At 55.9% G+C, this 25,106-nt stretch overlaps 1 protein-coding gene across 3 annotated transcripts; it reads right to left on the bottom strand.

The window, feature by feature from the left end:
- Window positions 1–8,560: 8,560 nt before the first annotated feature.
- On the bottom strand, window positions 8,561–23,664 carry LOC144950487 (uncharacterized). Of its 3 annotated transcripts, none has more exons than XM_078880620.1 (4): window positions 23,420–23,664; window positions 11,828–12,560; window positions 10,173–10,856; window positions 8,561–8,702 (listed from the first exon to the last, which is right to left on the bottom strand). In XM_078880620.1, exons 3-4 carry the CDS (start codon window positions 10,616–10,618, stop codon window positions 8,636–8,638), a joined length of 513 nt encoding a protein of 170 aa, XP_078736746.1. In that variant the 5' UTR covers window positions 10,619–10,856; window positions 11,828–12,560; window positions 23,420–23,664; the 3' UTR covers window positions 8,561–8,635. The 3 variants fall into 3 exon arrangements, with proteins under 3 accessions (XP_078736746.1, XP_078736747.1, XP_078736748.1); XM_078880621.1 differs by lacking the exon at window positions 23,420–23,664 and adding an exon at window positions 13,012–13,046; XM_078880622.1 differs by lacking the exon at window positions 23,420–23,664 and having other exon boundaries at window positions 11,828–11,981; window positions 12,437–12,542.
- Window positions 23,665–25,106: the final 1,442 nt, after the last annotated feature.

Raw genomic sequence — 25,106 nt, 5'->3', positions numbered from 1 at the left:
GATGAGTGGGTGGGCGAGTGGATGAGCGAATGGGTGGGTGGGTGAGTGAGTGGGCGAGTGGGTGGGCGAGTGAGTGAGTGGGTGAGCGAGTGGGTAAGCGAGTGGGTGAGCGGGTGGGTGGGTGAGTGAGTGGGTGAGTGGGTGGGCGAGTGAGTGGGTAAGTGAGTAGGTGAGTGAGTAGGTGAGTGAGTGGGTGTGCGAGTGGGTAAGCGAGTGGATGAGTGAGTGGGTGGCCGAGTGGGTGAGTGAGTGGGTGGGTGAGTGGGTGAGCGAGTGGGTGGATGAGTGAGTGAGTGGGTGAGCGGATGGGTAAGTAGATGAGTGAGTGAATGAAGGAGTGAATGGGTGGGCGAGTGCACGAGTGGGTGGGTGAAAGGGTGAGTGAATGAATGAGTCAATGAAGGAGTGTGTGAGTGAGTGGGTGGGTGGGCGAGTGGACGAGTGGGTGGGTGGCTGGGTGGGTACCGCTGCGGCAGATAGATACCACGTGCAGATAGAGACAACATTGCAACTTGACAGTCGACGGAAGCCAGGCAGCTGCTGCTGCTGCCGCTGCCCAGTGGCGTGGTGCACCACAAGTGGAGGGGGTTATTTGATTATTTTAGGGTTTGCCCACCGAGTGGCAGGGACCCTGTCTCATATCCCGAGGCACGACGCCTAATTGACTCGCGTGCTGCCACTGATAAAGTGCGCGCGCGTGGGGGTGTGCGCGCGCGTGCGAGTGGGAGCATCTTAAGTGTGAGTGCGTGTGTGTAAGAGCGTGTGTGTGTGAGAGAGTATGTGTGTGTGAGTGAGTGCGTGTGTGTAAGAGCGTGTGTGTGTGTGTGAGAGTGTGCGTGTGTAAGAGTGTGTGTGTGTAACAGAGTGCGTGTGTGTGTGTGTAAGAGAGTGTGTGCGTGTGTGTGAGTGCGTTTGTGTGTGTGAGAGAGTGTGTGTAAGGTCGTGTGTGTGTGTGTAAGTGCGTGTGTGTGTGTGTAACAGAGTGTGTGTGTGTGAGAGTGTGTGTGTGTAAGAGTGCGTGTGTGTGTGTGTAAGAGAGTGCGTGTGTGTGTAAGAGCGTGTGTGTGTGTAAGAGCGTGTGTGTGCGTGTAAGAGCGTGTGTGCGTGTGTGTGTGTAAGTGCGTGTGTGTGTGTGTGAGAGAGTGTGTGTGTAAGAGTGTGTGTGTGTGTGTGAGAGAGTGTGTGTGTAAGAGTGTGTGCGTGTGTGTATGTAAGAGAGTGCGTGTGTGTGTGTGTGTGCGTGTGGGGAGCGGTAGTGTAGCGGTGAGCGCTACGCTGCGCTACAAACCTGGCGAACCCGGTTCGATTCCCGCTCACGGCCAACACCGGTGACGATGATTTAAAACCGTGCCTGGGCCTTCCCCTCGGTCGACTCAGCCTCAAATGAGTACCTGGTGCGGTGTGTAAACATCGCCACTGGGGAGACAAAGGCGGCCGAGCGTGGTGCTGGCCACCCACCCACCCACTCGTGCGCCGTGCCGGCCTCCATAGGTGCTCGCTAACGGCACTTGCCCCTACAGTCTGTTGCAGGCTACACGGGGGATCTTTGTCTTTGCCCACGCGTCCCTCCTCCCCCACGGCACCTCCCAGCCCCCACGCCCGCCGTGTCGCCACGAGATTACGACTCAAGAGTCCCGTCTCCCACCAGCGTCGCCGCTATCGTCGTCCGGCCACAGCCACGCCGCCTCGCCCTCGCCAAGCTCCCCACGCAGACCCCCTGTGGGGGGGGGCTACCCCCCACAGAGTCTCTGTGGGGGGTAGCCCCCCCCGAGGTGCCCCGCCAGGTCGCGCCGCGTGAGTCCGCGGGACTCCCCCAGCCCTCGTTGCCGGCTTCGTGGGCGGTGGCTCCGTCCGCGGAGCCTCCTGCGGCGGTCTCCTCCTCCACTCCGAAGGCTCCTCCCGCCCTCCGGCGTCCGCGGGCTGGGGACAAACTCAGGGCCAGAGGGGTCTGGGGGCCGCCGCCTTCTGGTCGCACCGGGGCCCCCTGGGGGCCGGGATCCCGCGGGGCCCATAGACGGTGCGACGCCCTCGGGCATGGCGGGCATGGCGGGGATCCCGGGGGATTCGGGGTACCCGATCCGCCGTCTCCCGGCCCCTCTCCCCCCCCCTGGATCAGCACCGTCCAGGGGGGGGGATCTGCCGCACCACGGCCCAGGGCCAGTAGGTGGTCCGCTTCCCCACCTGCCGGCCCCTCCGCGCGGGGTGTGCAGCCACAGCTTAGAGCCCGCCGAGTAGACGGGCGGCTCCACACGGGCCCGGGCGCCCTGCTGTTGCCGCTGGTGTGCGGCCTCCCCCTGTTGGTAGACCCGGCCGCGGGCCGGCTCCCTTCCTCCGGTTGTGGCGGGGGAACGCCGAACAGCAGATCTGCGGGTAGACGAGACTCACGGTCTAACGTCATTAGGTACGGGGTCTGTCCCGTAGATGTATGTACCGTGGTGACGTAGGCGAACAGGGCATAGGGGAGGTGTTTGTCCCAATCCTGTTGATTGGCGGCCGCCATATGTTTGAGCTTCCCGGCTAAGGTCTGGTTCATGCGCTCCACCATACCGTTCGCCTGCGAGTGGTACGCCGTCGTGGTTAGGTACTTCTGGATTCCGAACTCCTGGCACAGCGCCTGGAACAGCTCTGCCTCGAACTCGCTACCCTGGTCAGTAAGGACTCGTTCGGGGATCCCATGCTTAAGTACGTAATGCTCCACAAATGCCCGGGCGACCACAAGGGCCGTCTTATCAGGGATGGCCACTGCCACAGGATAGCACTCCTCCGCCACGAGGATATAGCGGTTGCCTCGGTGGGATCGTGGGAATGGCCCCTGTAGGTTGATCCCAACCAGCTGGTTCGCTCGGCTGACACGGAACGGCTTCAGGGGCACCCGATACCGCGCCGGTTTATGCCCGCACTGCTGACAAGCGCGGCAGCCCTGTACCCAGGCGGCCACGTCTTGCGCCAGTTTGGGCCAGAGATACCTGCAACGCAGGGTCTCCCGAGTGCGCCGTTCCCCGTCGTGGCCCCCGAGTGGGTGGTCGTGCACCAGCCATAGCAGCCGGGGCCGCACCTGGGCGGGAACACAGATACACCCCGGCAGCCCGGCTTCGGTTAGTTCTTCCCACACCACCCCATTCTTTACACACAATCGGGCGTACAAACCACCCCAGGGTCCCTGCAGGGCGACCCTTTCCTCCCTAAGGGCCGCCTCCACCGCCGCCAGGTCCGGGTCCCGCTACTGGGCCTGTCTCAGCTGCTCGTCGTCCAGGCCCGGGAAGTCCTCTTGGATCCGACAGGGCGGGGCTGAGTGGCCCGTCGGGCCCTGGGGTGTGGGCCCCATGCCCGCCGGGCGGTCCGCCGGGTCCCTGGCTCCTTCTGCAGGGACCTCTGTGGCCCACGCGGCACTTTCTCTCAGTGGAGGGGGGTTAGTCTGGGGGCGGAGGGGGGTTAGTCTGAGGGCGCTCCAGGGGGGCCGTTGCCTGTCGGCAGCGTCCCCCCGTGAAGCACGGGCAGGCCTCCTCCGCCCTCGTCTCGGCGCACACCGCGGGTCGCCTTGACAAGGCGCGGTGGCGCACTGGCTCGCTACGACAGCCAGCCACCTGAGTTCGATTCCCGGCTCTGGCCAACACCACCGTATCTGAACCAGTCACTAGGCTTCCCCCCTCCTCCCTCCCACTAGGTCAACTCAGCCTTAAATGGGTATGCTCTGCTGCGGTGTGCATTCAACGGCTGCGTTTGGGGTCGGAGACTAAAATCTGACCGACCGGGCGTGGCGTGCAGGCCACACCACGCCAGGTGGTCCTTGATAGGTGCTCGCTAACGGCACTTGTCCCCCAACCGGGGTGGAAATCTCCGCGTCGTTGTTATCGCAAAGCCCAATGGATACCCATTGTCAATCAATGACAATGGGTATCCATTGCCAGTTATCGATGATATTGGTCGCGAAGGCCTGCGTGTTCAACGAACTTTCTTCTCTTTGTTGTCTGACAGTGCAGAAAATGCCAGCGATTGTCTGCGAGCGCAGTGGCCTCCAAAGATGCAAGGTGAGTGAGAGTGAGAGGCGGTCACCAGAGCCGGGTCAAGGATCTTGTAGGGCCTGTAGGTACGTGTGAGAGGTGGTCACCACAGCCGGAGTCAATGATCTTGTAGGGCCTTTAGGTACGTGTGAGAGGTGGTCACCAGAGCTGGGTCAAGGATCTTGTAGCTCCTCTAGGTACGAGTGAGAGGTGGTCACCAGAGCCGGGTCAAGGTTCTTGTAGGACCTCTAGGTCCGTGTGAGAGGTGGTCACCACAGCCGGAGTCAAGGATCTTGTAGGACCTCTAGGTACGTGTGAGAGGCGGTCACCAGAGCCGGGTCAAGGATCTTGTAGGGCCTCTAGGTACGAGTGAGAGGTGGTCACCAGAGCCGGGTCAAGGTTCTTGTAGGACCTCTAGGTCCGTGTGAGAGGTGGTCACCACAGCCGGAGTCAAGGATCTTGTAGGACCTCTAGGTACGAGTGAGAGGCGGTCACCAGACCCGGAGTCAAGGATCTTGTAGCTCCTCTAGGTACGTGTGAGTGGTGGTCACCACAGCCGGAGTCAAGGATCTTGTAGGGCCTTTAGGTACCTGTGAGAGGTGGTCACCACAGCCGGGTAAAGGATCTTGTAGGACCTCTAGGTACGTGTGAGAGGCGGTCACCAGAGCCATATCAAGGTTCTTGTAGGCCCTGTAGGTACGTGTGAGTGGTGGTCACCACAGCCGGAGTCAAGGATCTTGTAGCTCCTCTAGGTACGTGTGAGAGGTGGTCACCAGAGCCGGAGTCAAGGATCTTGTAGGCCCTGTAGGTACGTGTGAGAGGTGGTCACCACAGCCGGAGTCAAGGATCTTGTAGGACCTCTAGGTACGAGTGAGAGATGGTCACCAGAGCCAGGTCAAGGTTCTTGTAGGCCCTGTAGGTACGTGTGAGAGGTGGTCACCACAGCCGGGTAAAGGATCTTGTAGGACCTCTAGGTACGTGTGAGAGGCGGTCACCAGAGCCATGTCAATGTTCTTGTAGGCTCTGTAGGTACGTGTGAGTGGTGGTCACCATAGCCGGAGTCAAGGATCTTGTAGGACCTCTAGGTACGAGTGAGAGATGGTCACCAGAGCCAGGTCAAGGTTCTTGTAGGCCCTGTAGGTACGTGTGAGAGGTGGTCACCACAGGCGGGTCAAGGATCTTGTAGGACCTCTAGCACGTGTGCACACACACACACGTGTGCACACACACACATGACACACACACGTGTAACGGAGTGTGAACCGTGTCCTCGGCAGATCGAGGACATCATAAGCACGAGCGTCTCCAGCAAGCCAGAGGCGCTCGAAGGTGAGGACACACGCCACACGACTGGCCACGATTGGCGATCACGGTGGCGTTCGAATCACCGTCACCGGGGAGACAAAGGCGGCCGGGCGTGGTGTTGATCTACCGATGATGCTCTCAGTGCGCCCTTACTGAACAGGCGCTGCTGCCGCTGCTACTCGTAGGCAGCACTTGCCTCGACAGTCTGTTGAGGCTGTACGGGGGACTTTTATCTTTGTGCGCACGGTTAAGTCCCTCGTTGAGCGCGCTGCCGCTAGTCGGAGTCGTAGTTGTGGCGGCGTTCCTGGAAAGTGCCGCGTTCAGCGAAAACAAAGTCCCCATAAGCGACGTAACGATGATGACGTGTGGCGAGATGCGATGTCACTGCCAGTACGACGCACGCCACGTGACTGTGCCGCTGCACCGCTCAGCTGCGTTATAACGAAACGTGTTCCGCATTATAACGGCACATGCGTTCCGCGTTATAACGGCACGTGCGTTCCGCGTTATAACGGCACGTGCGTTCCGTGAAGCAAGGCCGTAATTATAATAGAAATTGGGGTGGACACATCCTCCCCCAATATTCAAATATGCTCAAAATGTCCCCCCCATCCCCAATATATTGCTATAAAATAGATTTTTGTTTATATGATTGTGGTTATGGTTGTACTTTATTAATCCCTAATCTCTGCCATTACGTACAATGAAACATGAAAGGGTAAAAAATAAAAAAACAGAGCAATGTAATACAATACACTATTAGACATTATTGTAAAAATTAATAAAAAGTCCATCCTATGTGTTAGTGAATTTTTTAGGCAGGAAATTAGTTTTCAAATTTAGAATTTTTTCTGAAGATTTGGTCCCCCCCAATGTTGACTCCATGGCTACGGCCTTGCCGTGAAGTGTTCCGGAACAGACGCCACGCGTTAAGCTTACACCGGTGTCATGTGTTGACTGCTGTGCCACTGACACTGCCGCTGCTGATGCTGATGCTACGCCGGCTCTCCCCATCCTCGTAGCGGACAGCGCGAGACTTCTGCGAGCGCCTTGCGACACGGAAGGAGCGGGCTTCTCGGAGTACATCAAGCGCGCCCGCGTCTCCCCATCTCCCGTCTCAACCTCCCGACCGCCGGCACCGCCGCCGCCGCCCGTGCCGCCGCTGACGCCCGGCTGCCTGGCTGACTCTGGTGGGAATGCTCCGCAACAACGATCGCTGCCACCGTCACCATCGCCGCCACCATCACCTCCACCACCACCATCACCGCCACCATCACCGCCACCATCACCGCCACCATCACCACTACGACTCCCGACACCACGGTCGTGTCAACTCGGTCTTGTCAACTCGGTCTTGTCAACTCGGTCGTGTCAACTCGGTCGTGTCAACTCGGTCGTGTCAACTCGGTCGTGTCAACTCGGTCTTGTCAACTCGGTCGTGTCAACTCGGTCGTGTCAACTCGGTCGTGTCAACTCGGTCGTGTCAACTCGGTCGTGTCAACTCGGTCGTGTCAACTCGTTCGTGTCAACTCGGTCGTGTCAACTCCGTCGTGTCTCCCGCAGTTGCTCTGCCACGTTCCCCGGACTCGTGGTCTCCGGGCACAGACAGCAGCACGTGCGGCGACGCCCCCTCCCCCACAGGCAGCCAATCCCCTGCGCCGACACCGACCCCGTCGGCCTCCGTCACCACGGCAACGCTCGTCGCCGACCTTCGGCTGGCCAATCCGCTCGCCTGTAACTCGGACGCCGCGAGCCAGCCGTCCAATCAGGGCTGCCCTGCCGAGGCGCCAAACAAGGTTGGTCCACACGGGCCCTGCTGCCGCTGCTGCCGATGCCGACGTTTCGCGGACCTCTTCGAAGGCAGCGGCGTCCGATTGCTCGCCGCTCCCACGTGTTTGTCGTGGGCGAGGAGGAACAACCTCGGCCTCCTTTGGCGACTTCTAAGGAAGTCCATTCGAGCGACGCGTCGAGTGCACAGACGAGCAGGGTGGTGGTGGTGGGGCTTCGTTCGCTGACGATGGCGATCGCATGCCGTGTATTGCGAGAGACCCAGAGCAGCGTAGGACGACTGTAGAGCCGAGCGCTAGCCACGAGCGAGAGCCTTCACGCTCTTTGTTTCTGGAGCCCAGATAGTCCACAGCGAGTCCCCTCGGTCAATGCGCTGCCGCGAGTAGAAGCCGCAGTCGTGGATGCGTGAAGCGGAAAACAATGTCCCCGTAACCGATGTAATGCCGATAGCGTGTGGCAAGATATACGCCACCGTGACTACGCACGCCACGTAGTGAGATGGAGAAGGGTAGCAAACAAGCTGGGGTTCGCCGCCACCGCTTTACCGCCATATCACTCCGGGTCACCGTGTCGCTGCACCGCTCAGAAACCGCGTTATAACGGGGAACATTCCACGTTATAACGAGATGTGTTCCACGTTATGACGGTGAACATCCCAGGTTATGACGGTGCACGCATTTCGCAGTGTAACGACATGTACGTTCCATGTTATAACGGTCAACATTCCACGTTATGACGGTGCACGCATTCTTCAGTATAACGACGTGTATGTTCCGCATTATAACGAGATGTGTTCCGCGTTATAACGGTGCACGCATTCCGCGTTATAACGCTCGCGGCTCGACCCATGCGGCTGCAACGATTACCACCGCGGGCTGCCCCCCCCCCCCAACGTCGTCGTCTCTCCGCGTCTCCCACCCACCCCCCACGGACACCCCCACCGCCCCACGGCACGTGTCACAGCCGAGCCCGGCAAAACCGTCGCGGAGCTCCAAGAGGGCGCGGGAAGCGCGGCCCAAAGTGCGCAAGCTCAAGTACCACCAGTACGTCCCTCCCGCCGAGCGGCTGGAGCGCGACCGCCCCAACTCCGCGCCGTCGCTTGGACCTCCACCTCCTCCACCGCTGCCGCCGGCATCGACGGCGCCGCCGCCGCCGGGCGAGTCTCCTGCGGAGGCGGGCGAGTCCGACGGGGCGAGTCCGCCCTACGCGACGCTGCTGCTTCGGCAGCAGCAGCAGCAGCAGCTCATGCTGCAGATGCAGATCCTCAGCCGGCAGGGACTTGCGACGTCAGCGCTCTCCCCCGCAGCCCGGTGAGCGGGCGGTGGGGGCGTCGTCCGAGGCTGAGTCGACCTAGGGGGCCGGCCTACGGAGATGATTTTGGCTGCAAGGATGGCGGTCGCCGCATCACGCGGCGCTTTTAGACGCGCCTCTGCGGCCATCTGGAACGCTCTTCCCTTATGTCAGGAAGCCGCTGGAGCTGTGCACTTGTAAATCATCATCGAGATTGACAAACTCGTTTCTTTAGGACTGATTTTTTGTGTTTAGTTTGTTGTCCTTCCCCGGCACCTCCGATTAGTGCGGTTGGCTGCGTACCTCGCAAAAGAAGTTCTGCATAGAGACATATTGGGAGAGGGCCACAACCAACCCCCATTGAATTCCTGTGTGTGTACATAACCTAATATCGGAAGAAAGAGCGTTCCAGAGGGCCGCAGAAGCGCATCTAAAATCTCGATGCAGCGATCATGATGAAGACGGTGATGATGGTGACGACGGTGGCGATGATGACAGTGGCGATGATGATGATGATGATGGTGATGTTGGCGGTGACGCGGGTGGCAATGATGATGATGATGACGACGATGATCGTTGTGTTTTGTCCCAGCAGCTCGCCGTGCGGGGAGCACGCGATGCAGGTGGCTGATGGCAGGAAGGAGATGGACGTGGCTCACGCTCAGAGTCAGACACATGGACACGCTCACAGCCAGACGCATGGACACGCTCAGAGCCACACACATGGACACGCTCAGAGCCACACACATGGACACGCTCACAGCCAGACGCATGGACACGCTCAGAGCCACATGCTCGGACACGCTCAGAGCCAGACGCGCGGACACGCTCAGAGCCAGATGCTCGGACATGCTCAGGGACAAGGGCAAGGATACGTCTCGGGACAGACGCACGGACATGCGTTCTCGTGCGCGTCCCTCGGAGCCAGCGATGTCTGTCTCAGCCACCTCCCGCGGAACCTCGACGAACTCAAGGTGAGGCACTGGCTCCCGAGGTTCCAATTGATTTTTTTATTATTAAAAAGTATTAAACTATATTTTAATTGTTACCAGGTAAGGTCCCACTGAGCTACATGGCCATCACAAATGATAGCTCAACCAACATGATCATCTTCATCATCAACGTGATCATCAACATCATCAACATGATCATCTTCATCATCAACGTGATCATCAATATCATCAACACGATCATCATCATCATCAACATGATCATAAACATCATCATCGTGATCAACAACATCATCAACATGATCATAAACATCCTCAACGTGATCATCATCATCATCAACGTGATCATCAATATCATCGTGATCATCATCATCATCAACATGATCATCAACATCATCAACGTGATCATCAACGTGATCATCAACATGATCATCATCATCATCGTGATCATCAACATCATCAACGTGATCATCAACATCATCAACATGATCATCATCATCGTGATCATCAACATCAACAACGTGATCATCAACATCATCAACATGATCATCATCATCAACATGATCATCAACATCATCAACGTGATCATCAACGTGATCATCAACATGATCATCATCATCGTGATCATCAACATCATCAACGTGATCATCAACATCATCATCATCATCGTGATCATCAAAATCATCAACGTGATCATCAACATCATCAACATCATCATCATCATCGTGATCATCAACATCAACGTGATCATCAACATCATCAACACGATCAACATCATCATCATCATCGCCCCGGTGCTGCTAACCCGGCGCTCCCCTCCTCCACGCAGGTGGCTGACCTCAAGCAGCTGCTCAAGGTGCGCTCGCTGCCCGTGTCGGGCACCAAGCCCGTGCTGCTCGAGCGCCTACGGCTCCACCACGACGGCGGGCACGGCGCCGGCACCGCGACGCCAACACCGACGACGGCGGCGGCAACCGCCGTGACGAACACGCCGCCCGAATCGCCTCTGTCGTCCTCCACCTCGTCCCTCTCCTCCACCTCGTCTCTCTCCTCCTCCTCGTCGACGTCGCGTGCCCCTTGTCTGTCGTCTCCGCCGCCGACGCCGACGATGGCATCGGTGCCGCCGCAGTGCGGGGTGAGCGAGGGCGACTGGGCGCTGCTGGAGAAGACGCGGAAGATCGAGGACCTGAAGCGCATCCTGGAGCGCGAGCGGCGCCAGGCCGAGGAGCTGCGCCTGCAGCTGGCGGCGGGAGGGGGCAGCGGCGCCGGCGGTGGCGGCGGCATCCCGCTCCGGGCGGGGTATGGGGACGGCGCCGCCGCTACTGCGGGTGGTGGTGGCGGGGGGGGCACCCCCCCTCCGTTCGGGTTTTTCGGCAACGGCGGCGGGGGAGGGGGCGGCGCCGTCCCTCCAGCTGCGTCGTTCTCACCGAGACCGTTCGTGACCGACGCGGCTGCCCTGCCTGGCGCGCGACCGGCCGGTGCCTCCGCCTCTTCCTCCTCCCACAATCCCTTGCTCCCCTTCCTGCAGCAGCAGCAGCATCAGCAAGAGCAGCAGCACCAGCAATCCCAGAATGCAATGCAGCAGTTTCAGGGGGGGCAGCACTCCCATAATGCAATGCAGCAGCAGTTTCTAGGGCAGCATTCCCAGAATGCCATGCAGCAGCATCAACAGCAGCAGTTTCAGGGGCAGCCGACCCAAAATTCACTGCAGCTCCACTCCCAGCATACATTTCAGCACCAGCATCTTCAGGGGCAGCAGTCCCAGAATGCACTGCAACAACAGCAACAGCAGCAAATTCAAATGCAGGCCACCCAAAATGAACTGCCTCATCACTCCCAGCATGCACTGCATCAGCAGCAGCTGCATGGGCAGCACTCCCAGCATGCACTGCAGCACTGCCGGGCACATCTGCAGCAGCACATTCTGCAGCAGCAGCTTCTGAAAAAGGTAGGGACACCACTATCCGCTCACCCACTCACCCACCCACTCATCCACTCCCCTACCCATTCATTCACCCATTCACCTGCCCACTCAGTCACCCACCCACTCGCTCACTGACTCACCTACTACTCAATCATCTCCTCATTCGCCCACTCCGTCACCCACTCACTCACCCACTCACTTGTTCATCCCTAGAAAATAATAATAATGTACATTTGTAAGGCGCAGTTCACATACCTGTCAACCCCTTATCAGTGCCTACCTTATTACAGACCAATCCAGACCTGATTGGTCACCCCGTGCCCTTATAAATCTCAACGTTCATCCTACAAAGTCCCATCACAAGGGACATACACAAACAAATAGACAAACACATTTTTTGTTGCCCGTATTGAAACGGCTGTACGCCGCATGGGCCTGAAATCAAAATTTCAAGAATACGGGGTAAACCGCGTGGATTGACAGGCATACAATTTCATCCGCTTGCAATAAAATTGTCTTTCTGTCGCGTCATTACAGAACCGAATCGCGGGGTCAGCCGAGTGTCTCACCACCGCCGCCAACGCCACGGCCATCCTCTCCCCCGGCACCCGCAGGGGCCTCCCTCCCTCGTACGAGGACGCGGTGAAGCACAGCGGCTCCTCTCCTCCTCCTCCTCCCTCCTCTTCCTCCTCGTCCTCCTGCTCCTCGTCGCCCCGGGCGTGCCTGCAGGTTTGTGATGTGCGGCTTAGGGGGAGGCGGGGGGTGGTCGCCGTGCCTGGGGAGATGCGACGCAGAAACACGATGACGAGTGGAGGATGCGATGAAGTGGGGAGGGGGAGGGTTGATGAGGAGGAGGAGGAGACGGCTCAAGATGGGCAGCAGGGAGAGGGGGGTCGGAGGAGGAGTCCGTTTTCACATTGGGCGGTAACGACACGGGGAAGGGAGCGGAGTGGGGGTGGCCACACCGAAGTGACACGGTTTACGGGAGGCAGGAGCTGGTTTGGATATAAAGATAGATGGATTCATTGATGGTGGTGGTGATGATGATGGTAGTATTTGTGGATAGTCGAAGGCATCGTCACACTGGATGATTTCTGTCCACTCGCCGTTGACTAAAATATAGAAACACGAATAATTTCGTCGGTAATTTTGGCTATGGAATCAAAACTGGCGCAGACCCGCCCTGGCGACGTCACTTCCTGCCCACGTTGGCGATGTCACTTCCTGTGTTAACGCAGAGCGGTTTTCCGTGTCGTTCACAGACGCAGCAGATGGATGAGATCCTTGACGTCCTCTTCAGCACTGGAGGTGAGAAATCATAATCAGCGTCATAATCACCGTTATCGTCATCGTCATCATTATTTTCGTGAACAGCACTTATCCCATGTTTGGTGTGGCCAGTACCGCTCCTGGCCGCCTTTGTCTCCCCGCTGCGCTGATGATATCTTTACACGTCGCACCGGGCGCTAATTTAAAACGCCCCCAGACTGGTCGCTGTTATCTCGCTCACCACTCACGCTAGCTGCGGCCGGCAAGCAAAACTCGAGGCCGCAACCTCGCCACCGCTCCGCGCGAGCGTGCCCAGCCACTGCCCGACTGTGAACTCAAGCGTCGGCTTCCCTGTGGCGGCTTCTCTGCGATTTCGTTCCGCAGAGTTGATGTCGGAGAAGGCGTCTTCAACCCCGGTCGAGCAACGTCGTCGTCACGAGCGGCCCCACCGAGACTCGCCGCGCTCCCCCGCGCAACTTCTCACCGCCGCCGCCACCGACGTCACCATCGCCTCCGGCCATCGCAGCCCGCAGCACCGAGCAGAGAGCCAATCGGGCGCCATCGAAGTGTCGGCTGGCAGCGGCGACGACGGCGGCAGTAGCAGCAGCAGCAGAGTCGCCACCACGGCCGCCGACGCTGGCAACTTGGCAGCCACCACCGCCGCCGCCGTCGCCACGACCGCCGCCGCCGCCGCCGCCACCACCACCACGTCCTCCACAACCGCGAACAAACGGTTCGACTCCGGCTGCGACTTCCCCGATCGGACGGATTCGCGGACGACGGCCCTCGACGATAACGACGGCCGCACCGCCGCTGCCGCCGAAGCGGACGAGGAGGAGGACGACGACGACATCATCAGCGGCGGCAGCGCCAGCCTGGAGCTCTTCTGCGATTGGTCCGACTTCTACGACGCGCAGACGTTCCCGGGCCAGGAGCTTGGCGGGCCCTTCTGCCTTGGCGCGGACGGCGTGGCGATGACGTTGGGCGACCGCGAGGACGACGAGGAGGAGGACGAAGAGGACGACGGGGCGGACGAGGCGGCGGAGGCGGCGAAGTTCCGGGGAGGGCGAGCGACGTACGGGGGCCGCCGGAGCTGCAGCCTGGACTGGCTGGAGGCGATCGCCCTGCTGCCTCCCCCGCACAGCCCCGGCGTCAGCAGCATCTTCTGCGCCGACTCGCTCGACCTCCACGAGCTCGTGTGACTTGGCACTCGGCGGTGCTACGCCGGCGGTTGCACCGACGGCGACGGCTGAGACGTAGAAGCGCGACACCGGGTTTTGTGTCGGGTGGGGGGGGGGGGTCGCGTTGGACGGAGGTCGTCGTCGGTGACGTGCGGACCGGCGAGCGCTCGCGAGCTGCTGGCACGTGGATACCGAAGCAACCGGCACGGCCGCCACCACCACCACGGCCGCCACCACCACCACCACGAGCATAACGGATAAACACGTGTAGGAGCTCAGACTCGCCTCGAGTGTGAGTGTGTGAGTGTGTCTGAGAGCATGGATGTGTGAGAGTGTGGGTGTGTGAGAGAGGGGACAAAGATCCGTGTTAGCCAGTAGCAGCACCAATAAAGGCCAGGATGGCGCACGAGGAGGTGGGTGGCCAGCACCACGCCCGGCCTCCTTTGTCTGCCCAGTGGCTATGATTACACATGGCAACAGGTACTCGTTTGAGGCTAAGTCGACATAAGAAAGAACCGGTTAAGATAATCTGTGTTACGTGCGGGAGGAGCTGTGCTACGAACCTGACGACCCGAGTTTGATTCCAGCTCACGGCCAACGCCAACGCCAATGACGATTATCTGAACGGTTCCTAAGGCCTCCCCTAGGCCTCAAATGACCACCTGGTGCTGTGATGCGTTATAAACATCGCCACTAGGGAGACAAAGGCGGCCGGGCGTGGTGCTGCGGGCTCACCCACCCCCTCGTGTGCCGGCCTTCAAAAGTGCTGTTCGCTAACAGCACTTGCCCCGACAGTCTGTCAAGGCTACACGGGGGATATTTGTATTTGTTGCGCGTCGCTTCCCCCCGCGCCTCCGATGAGCACGGGTGGCTATGTACGGTGCGAAAGAAGTTCGAGGTACGTGGACTAAGGTTGAAGGCCACACCCGAGGTGCCGAAGGAAGATTTGTTGTTGTTACATCGAATCGATCGATCTGTCTACGGCGAGTCCTCGTTTAAGACGCCGCTCGTAGTTGTAGTCATGGAGGCGTTCCCGGAAATTGCCGCGTCAAGCGAAGCAACAATGTCCCCATAACCGATATAACGACGATAAAGTGTGGTGACATACGATGTCATTACCACTACGACCACTACGCACGCCGCGCAGTGAGATGGCGAAGGGACTAACAACCGAGGGCACGCCGCCACCTCGTTACTGCCGTATCACTCCGCTTTACCCTATCATTGCACCGCTCAGTCGCGCAGCTCAAGAAAGTAGTTCATCGTCAACCGCTCGGAAACCGCGTTATGACGGCCCAGCGCAATCTGCGTTATAACAGGCGCGTTCTGCGTTATAACAGGCGCGTTCTGCGTTATAACAGGCGCGTTCTGCGTTATAACAGGCGCGTTCTGCGTTATAACAGGCGCGTTCTGCGTTATAACAGGCGCGTTCTGCGTTATAACAGGCGCGTTCTGCGTTATAACAGGCGCGTTCTGCGTTATAACAGGCGCGTTCTGCGTTATAACAGGCGCGTTCTGCGTTATAACAGGCGCGTTCTGCGTTATAACAGGCGCGTTCTGCGTTATAACAGGCTCGTTCAGCGTTATAACAGGCGCGTTCAGCGTTATAACAGGCGCGTTCTGCGTTATAACAGGCGCGTTCTGCGTTATAACAGGCGCGTTCTGCGTTATAACAGGCGCGTTCTGCGTTATAACAGGCGCGTTCTGCGTTATAACAGGCGCGTTCTGCGTTATAACAGGCGTGTTCTGCATTACAATGGGAGCACGTTCCACGTTATAACGCGCCCCCGTTATGACGCGCCCCGTGTCATGCGAAAAGCGTTCCCTCTCGGAATGACGCGTTGCAGTGCGAAGACCGCGCACTATGCGAGGACTCGCCGTGCATATACACGCAGACGTGTGCGTGCATGCGTATCCCCCGCTAAGACACAAGCTAGATGCGCGGACGTTGCCGCTCGGGCATAACGCGCGGCGAGATGATCCCCCACGGGCCCCTGGTTTGAAGTGACACCGACCGGCGCTGTCACCGCCGTCGTAGCGCGAGCCCCGCCCCCCCCGACCCCTCCCCCCCCAAAGCATGGGGCCCGGGGCGATCGCCCCCCCCCCCCCCCCCGATTCGCCGTTACCCCGAGCTAGGGACAGCTCTAGGCACTAATTCACTACAATCAGACAGCCTACAAAATCAGCGATCAGCCCATATATGGAAGGAAGTGGACGTGGCGTCGCCTGACGGGTGCGTTGTGTGGTGTTGCGGAGAAACCCCAATTGTGGTATCCGATTGTATCGATCCTGCTCGCCGTCGGTTCGACGAGCCGACGGAAGAGTCACCGATTCGCCGAAGGAGTTAAACCGCCGCGCCAATTCATTGGCGAGCGATCCGTGGATGGAGTGATCCCATTGGTTAGTGCGGCGTCGTGCGGAACGCCACCCGTTTTCTGATTGGATAACGTTCACGTGGCCGGAGGCTCGCTGGCAGTCCGTTGTTGTTATCGCGTGTCACAGTGCCACCATCGCTGCGTGAGTGCGCTTGTGGGCTGGTGTAGACATTGCGCCGAGAGACGGGAAGGAGAATGAACACGATGTTAGGGAACCACTGGAGCTACGGCACTTTGAAATCATCTAAATTGACAAACTCATTTCCTTCGAACGGCCTTTCAAGTTTAGTTTGTTCAAACCCCCGCACCTCCGATTTGCGACGGTGCCGAGATGTTAACTACCTCGCCTGGTATACAGGTGGTCGTGGGTGTCTCTCTCTCTCTCCCCGTGGTCGCGTGGATTTTTCTCCGGGTCATCCGGTTTTTCTTCTCCACATTTAGAATCAACATCACCACGGCGTTTAGAGTATTTGGCTTACTGGCTATAAATGTCCACGTGATGACGATGATGATGATGAGCCACTTCGTTGAGCTGCCATTTGTGTTGGCCAGGTGGCTTCTCAAAAACAGCCACGTAGCCCAGTGGGGCCTTACCTGGTCAAATAAAAAAATAGTTTAGTTCCACACGGTTGGCTACGTACGGTGCGGAAGAAGTTCAACGTACATAAGTATGTGCCGGACGCGTCACCACCGAACAGAGGGGTACGGCGACAGCCGGCAGTCAAGTCCGAGCACGGAGCGAGAGTCGTAGGGGGAGCGAGCTTGGGGGAAGCCTTTGTCCAGCAGTGGATAGACCATGGCTGTGGTGATGTTTTTTGTACGAATGGACGAGTCTTCTTCTTCTTCTAAATATAAATGTGTCGTTAAACCGCCACCACCGCCCCGACACAGCCAATTAGTAAGGTTTGTTGCGTGAACAAGACGTGCCAATTTAGTTACTAGTTCAGCACTCACCGGTTGTGTGTTGGAGAGTAAACCTACTACAACATTTACTATTACAGCACTAGTGTGTAGTGTATAGTGTAGTATACTAGTACAGCACTAGTGTATAGTGTAGTGTGGGTCTCTCGCATAGAGACCCATCGACTCACATAGAGACCCATAGACTCACATAGAGACCCATGGACACACACAGAGACCAATAGACTCACACAGACCCATAGACTCACATATAGACCCATGGACACACACAGAGACCAATAGACTCACACACAGACTCATAGATTCACATAGAGACCCATGGACACACACAGAGACCAATAGACTCACACAGACCCATAGACTCGCACAGATTCGCTGTGTCGGCTGCCCCGTCTCGTTTGTTCCGTTCGCTGAAATGTCACTTTTGAATATAATCTCCATTGATCGCCAGTAATCGGTTCTTACAGCAAGGATTCGGTGCATGTATCGCCCACGTAACAGCCAGTCCGCCTGTCCACTCGCCTCTGTGGCAGGTAATCACTTAATTATGACTCATTACCTGTCACTTGCAATAGATCGTTGGGTTTTATCTTTCCTCCTTTCAGGTTATTCTGTATTGATGCATTGAGACGTAGGTTTGCTTTCTTGGCAGGACAGTGTTGCCGCTGCTGCTGCTGCTGCTGCTATTAGCCGTAACACACTCACATCGTGCTGGCAATTCAACAGCTACACATGAATGCATAATGTATGCATGCATGTAATATATGTGTATATACAGGGACTCATCTACTTACACACGAGTTATGTTCCAGAAGGTCTGTTCGTAAGTCCAACTTTACTCCTGGAGTTTGCAAACGTGCTGTACGGCGTGTACACTAAGTTTGTATAATCTCCCGTAGATGTAGATGCCACTACATCTGCACGTTCTGCAGATGTAGATGCCACTGGTTCTTCACGTTCTGTAGATGTAGATGCCACTGGTTCTTCACGTTTTGTAGATGTAGATGCCACTGGTTCTTCACGTTCTGTCGATGTAGATGCCACTGGTTCTTAACGTTCTGCAGATGTAGATGCCACTGGTTCTTCACGTTCTGCAGATGTAGATGCCACTGGTTCTTCACATTCTGTAGATGTAGATGTCACTGGTTCTTCACGTTCTGTAGATGCCACTGGTTCTTCACGTTCTGCAGGTGTAGATGCCACTGGTTCTTCACGTTCTGTAGATGCCACTGGTTCTTCACGCTCTGTAGGTGTAGATGCCACTGGTTCTTCACGTTTTGTAGATGTAGATGCCACTGGTTCTTCACGTTCTGTAGATGTAGATGCCACTGGTTCTTCACGTTCTGTAGATGTAGATGCCACTGGTTCTTCACGTTCTGTAGATGCCACTGGTTCTTCACGTTCTGCAGATGTAGATGCCACTGGTTCTTCACGTTCTGTAGATGTAGATGCCACTGGTTCTTCACGTTCTGCAGATGTAGATGCCACCACCGCCATCTATTGCGCGGCGGTTGAACTTACGACTCTCGATCTCAACAGGCAACTGGACATACGGACAGGTTTGTTCGTATCTCGTAAAGTCCGTCGGTCGAGTGCTCGTAAGTCGAGGAGTCCCTGTAAACTGCACCATTGCAAGCTGTGCAAGCCAGCACGTTAAGGGAGCCTCTGCAAAACGACAATGCTGAGCCGTGTTGTGGCGGTTGGATTACAAGCTGGGCCAGTCAGTCTGTCAAGTGAGCCTCAAGAGTAAAATGACTCTGCGGCATTATCATTACAACCTGGGCAGGTGGGTTCAGCGGTGGAACGAGTGGCCTGCAATGAGAAAGGTCGTCAGTTCAAATCCTAGCTGAGGAAGGTTGACTCAGCCCCTATCATCATCCTTCCCCTCCGGGGTTCATAAAAATGAGCCCTGCATTTTCGGTAAAGTCTTAACGAACGGCCTCGCCACCGATGCCTCGGATGAGTGGGCAAGTCACTTTCATCATGAGCTGGGTGAGCCAGTCGACTTCGCGAGGTCTCCTCGTTTCCCAAGGGGCTCCTTGTCCAAGTCAAAACCGTGACAAGCTGCCCAGAGCAGTCCATAGGAGGAGCCTGGATGCAGGGAGCAGGAATAAAATAGCGCGTAGCTTTGTATGTATGGATTTGAGAAAGAAAAACAACGTATATTACTCATTTATTGCAACGTAAATGCATTTATTCACCAAAGATATTATGCACGGATTAATATTTATATTATGTATGGTGATGCGGAGGAGTGGTGGCACAGTGGTTAGCGCACTGCGCTAAGAACCCAGTTTCTTGAGTTCGATTCCCATCCCTCCGCCCGCCCACCCACCCACCCACCACTCCCCTTCACCAACCCGCACTGACCAGGGAGGTGAAGTATGGTCAAACAACCCCCATGGCATAGATGTGTAAAATGTAACGGCTAGTATCACGTTCTGTTCTGTATATATTATGCAAAACGTGATCTCGCTTGCGAGGGATTGGCCGAGCAAGCCGAGTGGAGCACGCCGCTCATGCACACGAGTCCCTGAGACTCCGGTGAGGTTTCCTGGAGGAGTTTGACAGTATTATTAATATTTAAATATTGAGTTTTTATTTTTTAATCGCTATAATCTACTAACCTTTTTTTGTTTTCAGTCGAACGAATGACTTTGGCCGTTCGTTCGGGCGTAGAGATTTGCATTGGATGACCCCCTCTCAGCTGGTTAAAATTATTTTTGGGAGATTTTAACATTACAAGCTGGACAAGCCAACCAATTAAGTGAGCCTCGATTGAAATGTGGAGTTTGCCGATGATGATGATCATGGTGATAAAAGATGTTTGTGATTCTAATGATGATGATGATGTCTTGACTTATATGACAGCCAGTGTTGATGATTGAGACTGTGATGAATGATGGTGATCGCTACGTCACCTAATGATTGATATGTAATGTGATGACGGTAATTGCGGCGATGATGTCATAATCATGATTGCAAATGGTGACTGACGTTGGTTCATGTTGACACTGATTGCAGTGATGATCGTGAAGATGTTGATTATAATGATGATTGCGATTATTATGACTCTGCTGATTTTGATGATGAAGATTATGATGGCGACCAATTTTAATCATATTTGGGATAAAGCCATCGCTATTAATATTCATCGTTTTAAACCCTTCTCGCTGAGATGATGTAAATACAAATCTTGTGGTGCTTTAATAATATTAAACATATATAACCACACTTAAAAAAAAAATAGTGTTATACCTACATTGACCCCACACCCCCATGTACGTATCCAACGGGTGACTTTTAAGTTATACAAAGTGTGATTTAACAAGAGACACACAGAGAGAGTTGTGGAAAGTCGTGACACATCGCTGGGAATGCGAGTGCAAGCGATGTTGCGAGTGTTGACGCCGGCGATTTGGAGAGATATTAGTGCTTTCGACTTTCCACTCGAATAAATTCGGACTTTGGAGCGGCGTTTCTTCACTCGGACATCATCAGCGCAACGGGGAGGGATATTTTCACACTTGCAATATTAAACTGTGAAAACTCTTAAAGTTGTTTATTTATTTATTTTAACCAGGTGAGGGTCCCGATGAGCTGCTACAATAGCACTCTTTTCTTTTCAGAAGCGACCTGGCAATCACGAATGATAGCTCAGCGAAATGAGCTCATCGTCATCATTGTCATCATCGTCACCATCGTCATAATCGTCATCATCATCATCGTGTGGACATTTCGAGCAGCAGAAGAAGACTGGGAACGCGTGGTGGTGGTGGTGTCTATTCTCACTGCGGAGGGAAAAAACCTGAAGACCCGTAGCGAAATCCACGCGACCACGGAGAGAGGCACGCAAACTCCAAATATACAGCAGCAGCAGCAGGCGTCAGGGTCGGGAGAAAACCCACAACATCCTGTACACCAGGCGAGGTAGTTAACATCTCCTAGCCACCGTCGCGCCCCGATCATCAAGCAAATATTCCATCACCATCATCATACATGCCCTCCTATCACCATCATCATCATACATGCACTCCCACCACCCACCCCCTCGTGTGCCACAGTGCCGGTAGCCTTCACAGGTGCCGCTGCTCCTCGCTAACAGCACTTGCCCCTACAGCCTGTTGAGGCTACACATGGGGGACGGGGGGGGGGGGGTCTTTGGGGTCCTCCATATATGACGTCACGCACCTAGGGGGGGGGGGGTCAGACATTTGTGACGATGTGTGACGAGGGGGCGGGCGGGTTTGAGAAACGTGACGTCACATCAAAATGCGCAACTTTAAATAAATACTAGCTGTACTACCCGGCTTCGCCCGGGACTTGTATCCACCGCGATGTTAATACGCCACACCAGTTACTCGTTTTGAGGCTGAGTCCCTCCCTCACCGCTCTCCCTCCCTCACCGCTCTCCCTCCCTCACCGCTCTCCCTCCCTCACCGCTCTCCCTCCCTCACCGCTCTCCCTCCCTCACCGCTCTCCCCCCCTCACCGCTCTCCCCCCCTCACCGCTCTCCCCCCCTCACCACTCTCCCCCCCTCACCGCTCTCCCTCCCTCACCGCTCTCCCCCCCTCACCGCTCTCCTTCCCTCACCGCTCTCCCTCCCTCACCGCTCTCCCTCCCTCACCGCTCTCCCTCCCTCACCGCTCTCCCTCCCTCACCGCTCTCCCTCCCTCACCGCTCTCCCTCCCTCACCGCTCTCCCTCCCTCACCGCTCTCCCTCCCTCACCGCTCTCCCTCCCTCACCGCTCTCCCTCAGCGCTCTCCCTCCCTCACCGCTCTCCCTCCCTCAGCGCTCTCCCTCCCTCACCGCTCTCCCCCCCTCACCGCTCTCCCTCCGTCACCGCTCTCCCTCCCTCAGCGCTCTCCCTCCCTCACCGCTCTCCCTCCCTCAGCGCTCTCCCTCCCTCACCGCTCTCCCCCCCTCACCGCTCTCCCACCCTCACCGCTCTCCCTCCCTCACCGCTCTCCCCCCCTCACCGCTCTCCCCCCCTCACCGCTCTCCCCCCCTCACCGCTCTCCCCCCCTCACCGCTCTCCCCCCCTCACCGCTCTCCCTCCCTCACCGCTCTCCCTCCCTCACCGCTCTCCCTCCCTCAGCGCTCTCCCTCCCTCACCGCTCTCCCTCCGTCACCGCTCTCCCTCCCTCACCGCTCTCCCTCCCTCACCGCTGTCCCTCCCTCACCGCTCTCCCTCCCTCACCGCTCTCCCTCCCTCACCGCTCTCCCTCCCTCACCGCTCTCCCTCCCTCACCGCTCTCCCTCCCTCACCGCTCTCCCTCCCTCACCGCTCTCCCTCCCTCACCGCTGTCCCTCCCTCACCGCTGTCCCTCCCTCACCGCTCTCCCTCCCTCACCGCTCTCCCTCCCTCACCGCTCTCCCTCCCTCACCGCTCTCCCTCCCTCACCGCTCTCCCTCCCTCACCGCTCTCCCTCCCTCACCGCTCTCCCTCCCTCACCGCTGTCCCTCCCTCACCGCTCTCCCTCCCTCACCGCTCTCCCTCCCTCACCGCTCTCCCTCCCTCACCGCTGAACGTGACACTTTTTTACTGAATGGCCGTGTTGGGTGGTGGAGGGTTACAACACATTAATAAATAAGGCGATCTAAAGCCAATAACGTTGTTTATGATTAATGCTCGCGAAAGGCCACGTGTTACAAATTGACACACTTTACTTAATAAGCAGGCTACAGTGTACATGATAGACTGCCAGTACACCCACCCAGCTGAATAAGCAGGCTACAGTCTACATTATAGACTGCCAGTACGCTCAGCCAGCTTAATGACTATTTGTAGAATGAACATTGAAAGAATGCATTATTGGCGCGTGGGGTTTAAACATAATTATACAGTTGTTTTTTCATGAGAAATGGTAATTGTTGTGGTTTTACGCTTGAACACACCGGTGGGCTAAAGCAGTGAAGTCTTAGTCTTTTATGAACGTGCCAATTTTTTTGCAGATTGAGCGTGTCGGGTGGTGGATAAGGGTTACAACACATTAATAAATAAGGCGATGTAAACCCAATAACGTTGTTTATGAATAATGTTTGCGAAAGCGTACGTGTTACAAATTGACTAACTTTACTTAATAACCAGGCTACAGTCTACATGATAGACTGGCAGGACACCCACCCAGCTGAATAAGCAGGCTACAGTCTACATTATAGACTGCCAGTAGACCCACTCAGCTTCATAACCAAGCTAAAGTCTACATGATAGAGTGGCAGTACGCTCAGCGAGCTTAATAAGCAGGCTACAGTCTACATTATAGACTGGCAGTACGCTCACCCAGCTTAATGACTATTTGTAGTCAACATTTAAAGAATAGATTCTTGGCGCGTTGGGTTTAAAAGTAATATTAATTGCACACATTGTGGTGGGGGGGGAGTGAAGAGTACGTGAAACTTTGATGAATTTACCTCAGAGTCGCGTGGTGGGTGTCGAGGCCTAGTAGCGTGCAGAGCCTCCGGCCTCGCCAAAATTGCCCACCCGGCAGAGGCAGGGTACGGGTGGCGTTCCCCCCCCCCCCCGCGCTACAATAATACTGTCTAATCGCTATTATTTTATTATCTACGGAGCCTATAATAGTAATTGAACACATTGGGGTGGGAGGGGAGTGAAGAGGACGTGAAACTGTGATGAATTAACGTCAGAGTCGCGTGTTAATGCGTGCGCCTATTTTAAAGGGGAATTAAAAATGGCGTCCACCCCGCGCCGAAGGCGTCGCTACCCGTTGCCAGGGGCAACCGCCGTCCAATGAAAGTGCGTATGGTCCGGCGACACACACACACAGACAGATTCGCGATTTTATATATATAGATAGACAACAAGTTCTACTTAGTTAAATAGACTTTTAATAAATGTTTTCTCCTACAACACCAGAGTGCAGCAGTTTAAAGCGATTTGAAGCATGTTTTATTTGGGGGGGGCAGAGCTTTGTGACGTCATATTTCAGGGGGGGGGGGGTCTGACTTTTTGTTACGCCGCGTAACAAGGGGGGGGGGGGGTAAAAATCGTCCTAAATCGGGTGACGTCATTTACGGACGGCCACTTTGTGTAGTTGATCATCGTCAGCTTCACCATCGCCTCGATGGAGCGACATCTCCACACGGCGTCATCACGCCGCTTGTTACGTCATCACGTAGCTGTTGACGTCATCACGCAAATGGCCGCGTCGTCACGCCGCCGTTGAACGGCTTAAAAAAGCAGGTCATCGCGTTCAGTGACGTCATCGCGTACAAAGACGTCATCGCGCCGGTTTTGTCATTTCTACTATGCGCCCTTGACGTCATACCCGCAGGGCGTAGATTCTTACGTAATGACGTAGCAAACGCCATATGTATGTTTGGGCTTTTCTATTGACGTCATCTGGTCACTAGAAAAGTGACGTCACAACTCGGTTGTGAGATGACGTCACTGGCACCTCGATCGCCATCCATCGCTGTCACTCATTCCCTGTTGAACCACGACACATTCATACTGAATCGATCTAACCCCAAGACAACCTATATTAATGGATAACTATGAGCAATGATTAACTATCAATAACTATTCATGGATAACTACGTGGGCCAGCGCTTTGAGTGTAAATGAATAGGAATGAGGAGAGATCGTTGCTACTGCCACGTGCGTGAACTCCCGCAGTCAAATCGTCAAACGTGAACCCCGTGACACCATGTCATGACGTCACGCACCTGGGTGGGGGGGGGGTCAGACGATGAGTGACGAGATCGGGGGTGGTTTCAGAAATGTGACGTTGCATCAAAATGCGCAACTTTAAATAAATATAGAAATGTTATAACAACACTAATTGTTTATAACGACACTCCTACAACATCAGAGTGCAGCGCCACATTAAATACGCACTACAATCACAATAGTTTAAAGAGATTTGAAGCATGTTTTATGGAAATATGGTTTGGGGGGGGGGGGCAAAGCTTTGTGACGTCATATTTGAGGGGGGGGGGTCTGACTTTTTGTGACGCCGTGTGACGAGGGGGGGGGGGTTCAAAAATAGTCCAAAATCGCGTGACGTCATTTATGGACGGCCCCTAGACCTTAAAGGTGCACTGTGAATAGGTGGCACTATAATTGTTATATTATTCT

The sequence above is a fragment of the Lampetra fluviatilis genome, chromosome 58 (genome assembly GCF_964198595.1).
Source record: "Lampetra fluviatilis chromosome 58, kcLamFluv1.1, whole genome shotgun sequence".
NCBI lineage: Eukaryota > Metazoa > Chordata > Hyperoartia > Petromyzontiformes > Petromyzontidae > Lampetra > Lampetra fluviatilis.
This window is presented reverse-complemented; position numbering and strand designations above follow the sequence as displayed.

Coding starts and splice junctions, on each gene's coding strand:
- LOC144950487 (XM_078880620.1), bottom strand. CDS start 10,618: ATGCCGCCGCCACCGCCGGCGCCGCTGCCCCCTCCCGCCGCCAGCTGC. Junction 8,703..10,172: donor ACCTTGAGCAGCTGCTTGAG/GTCAGCCACCTG, acceptor GTCTCTATGCAG/AACTTCTTTTGCGAGGTACG.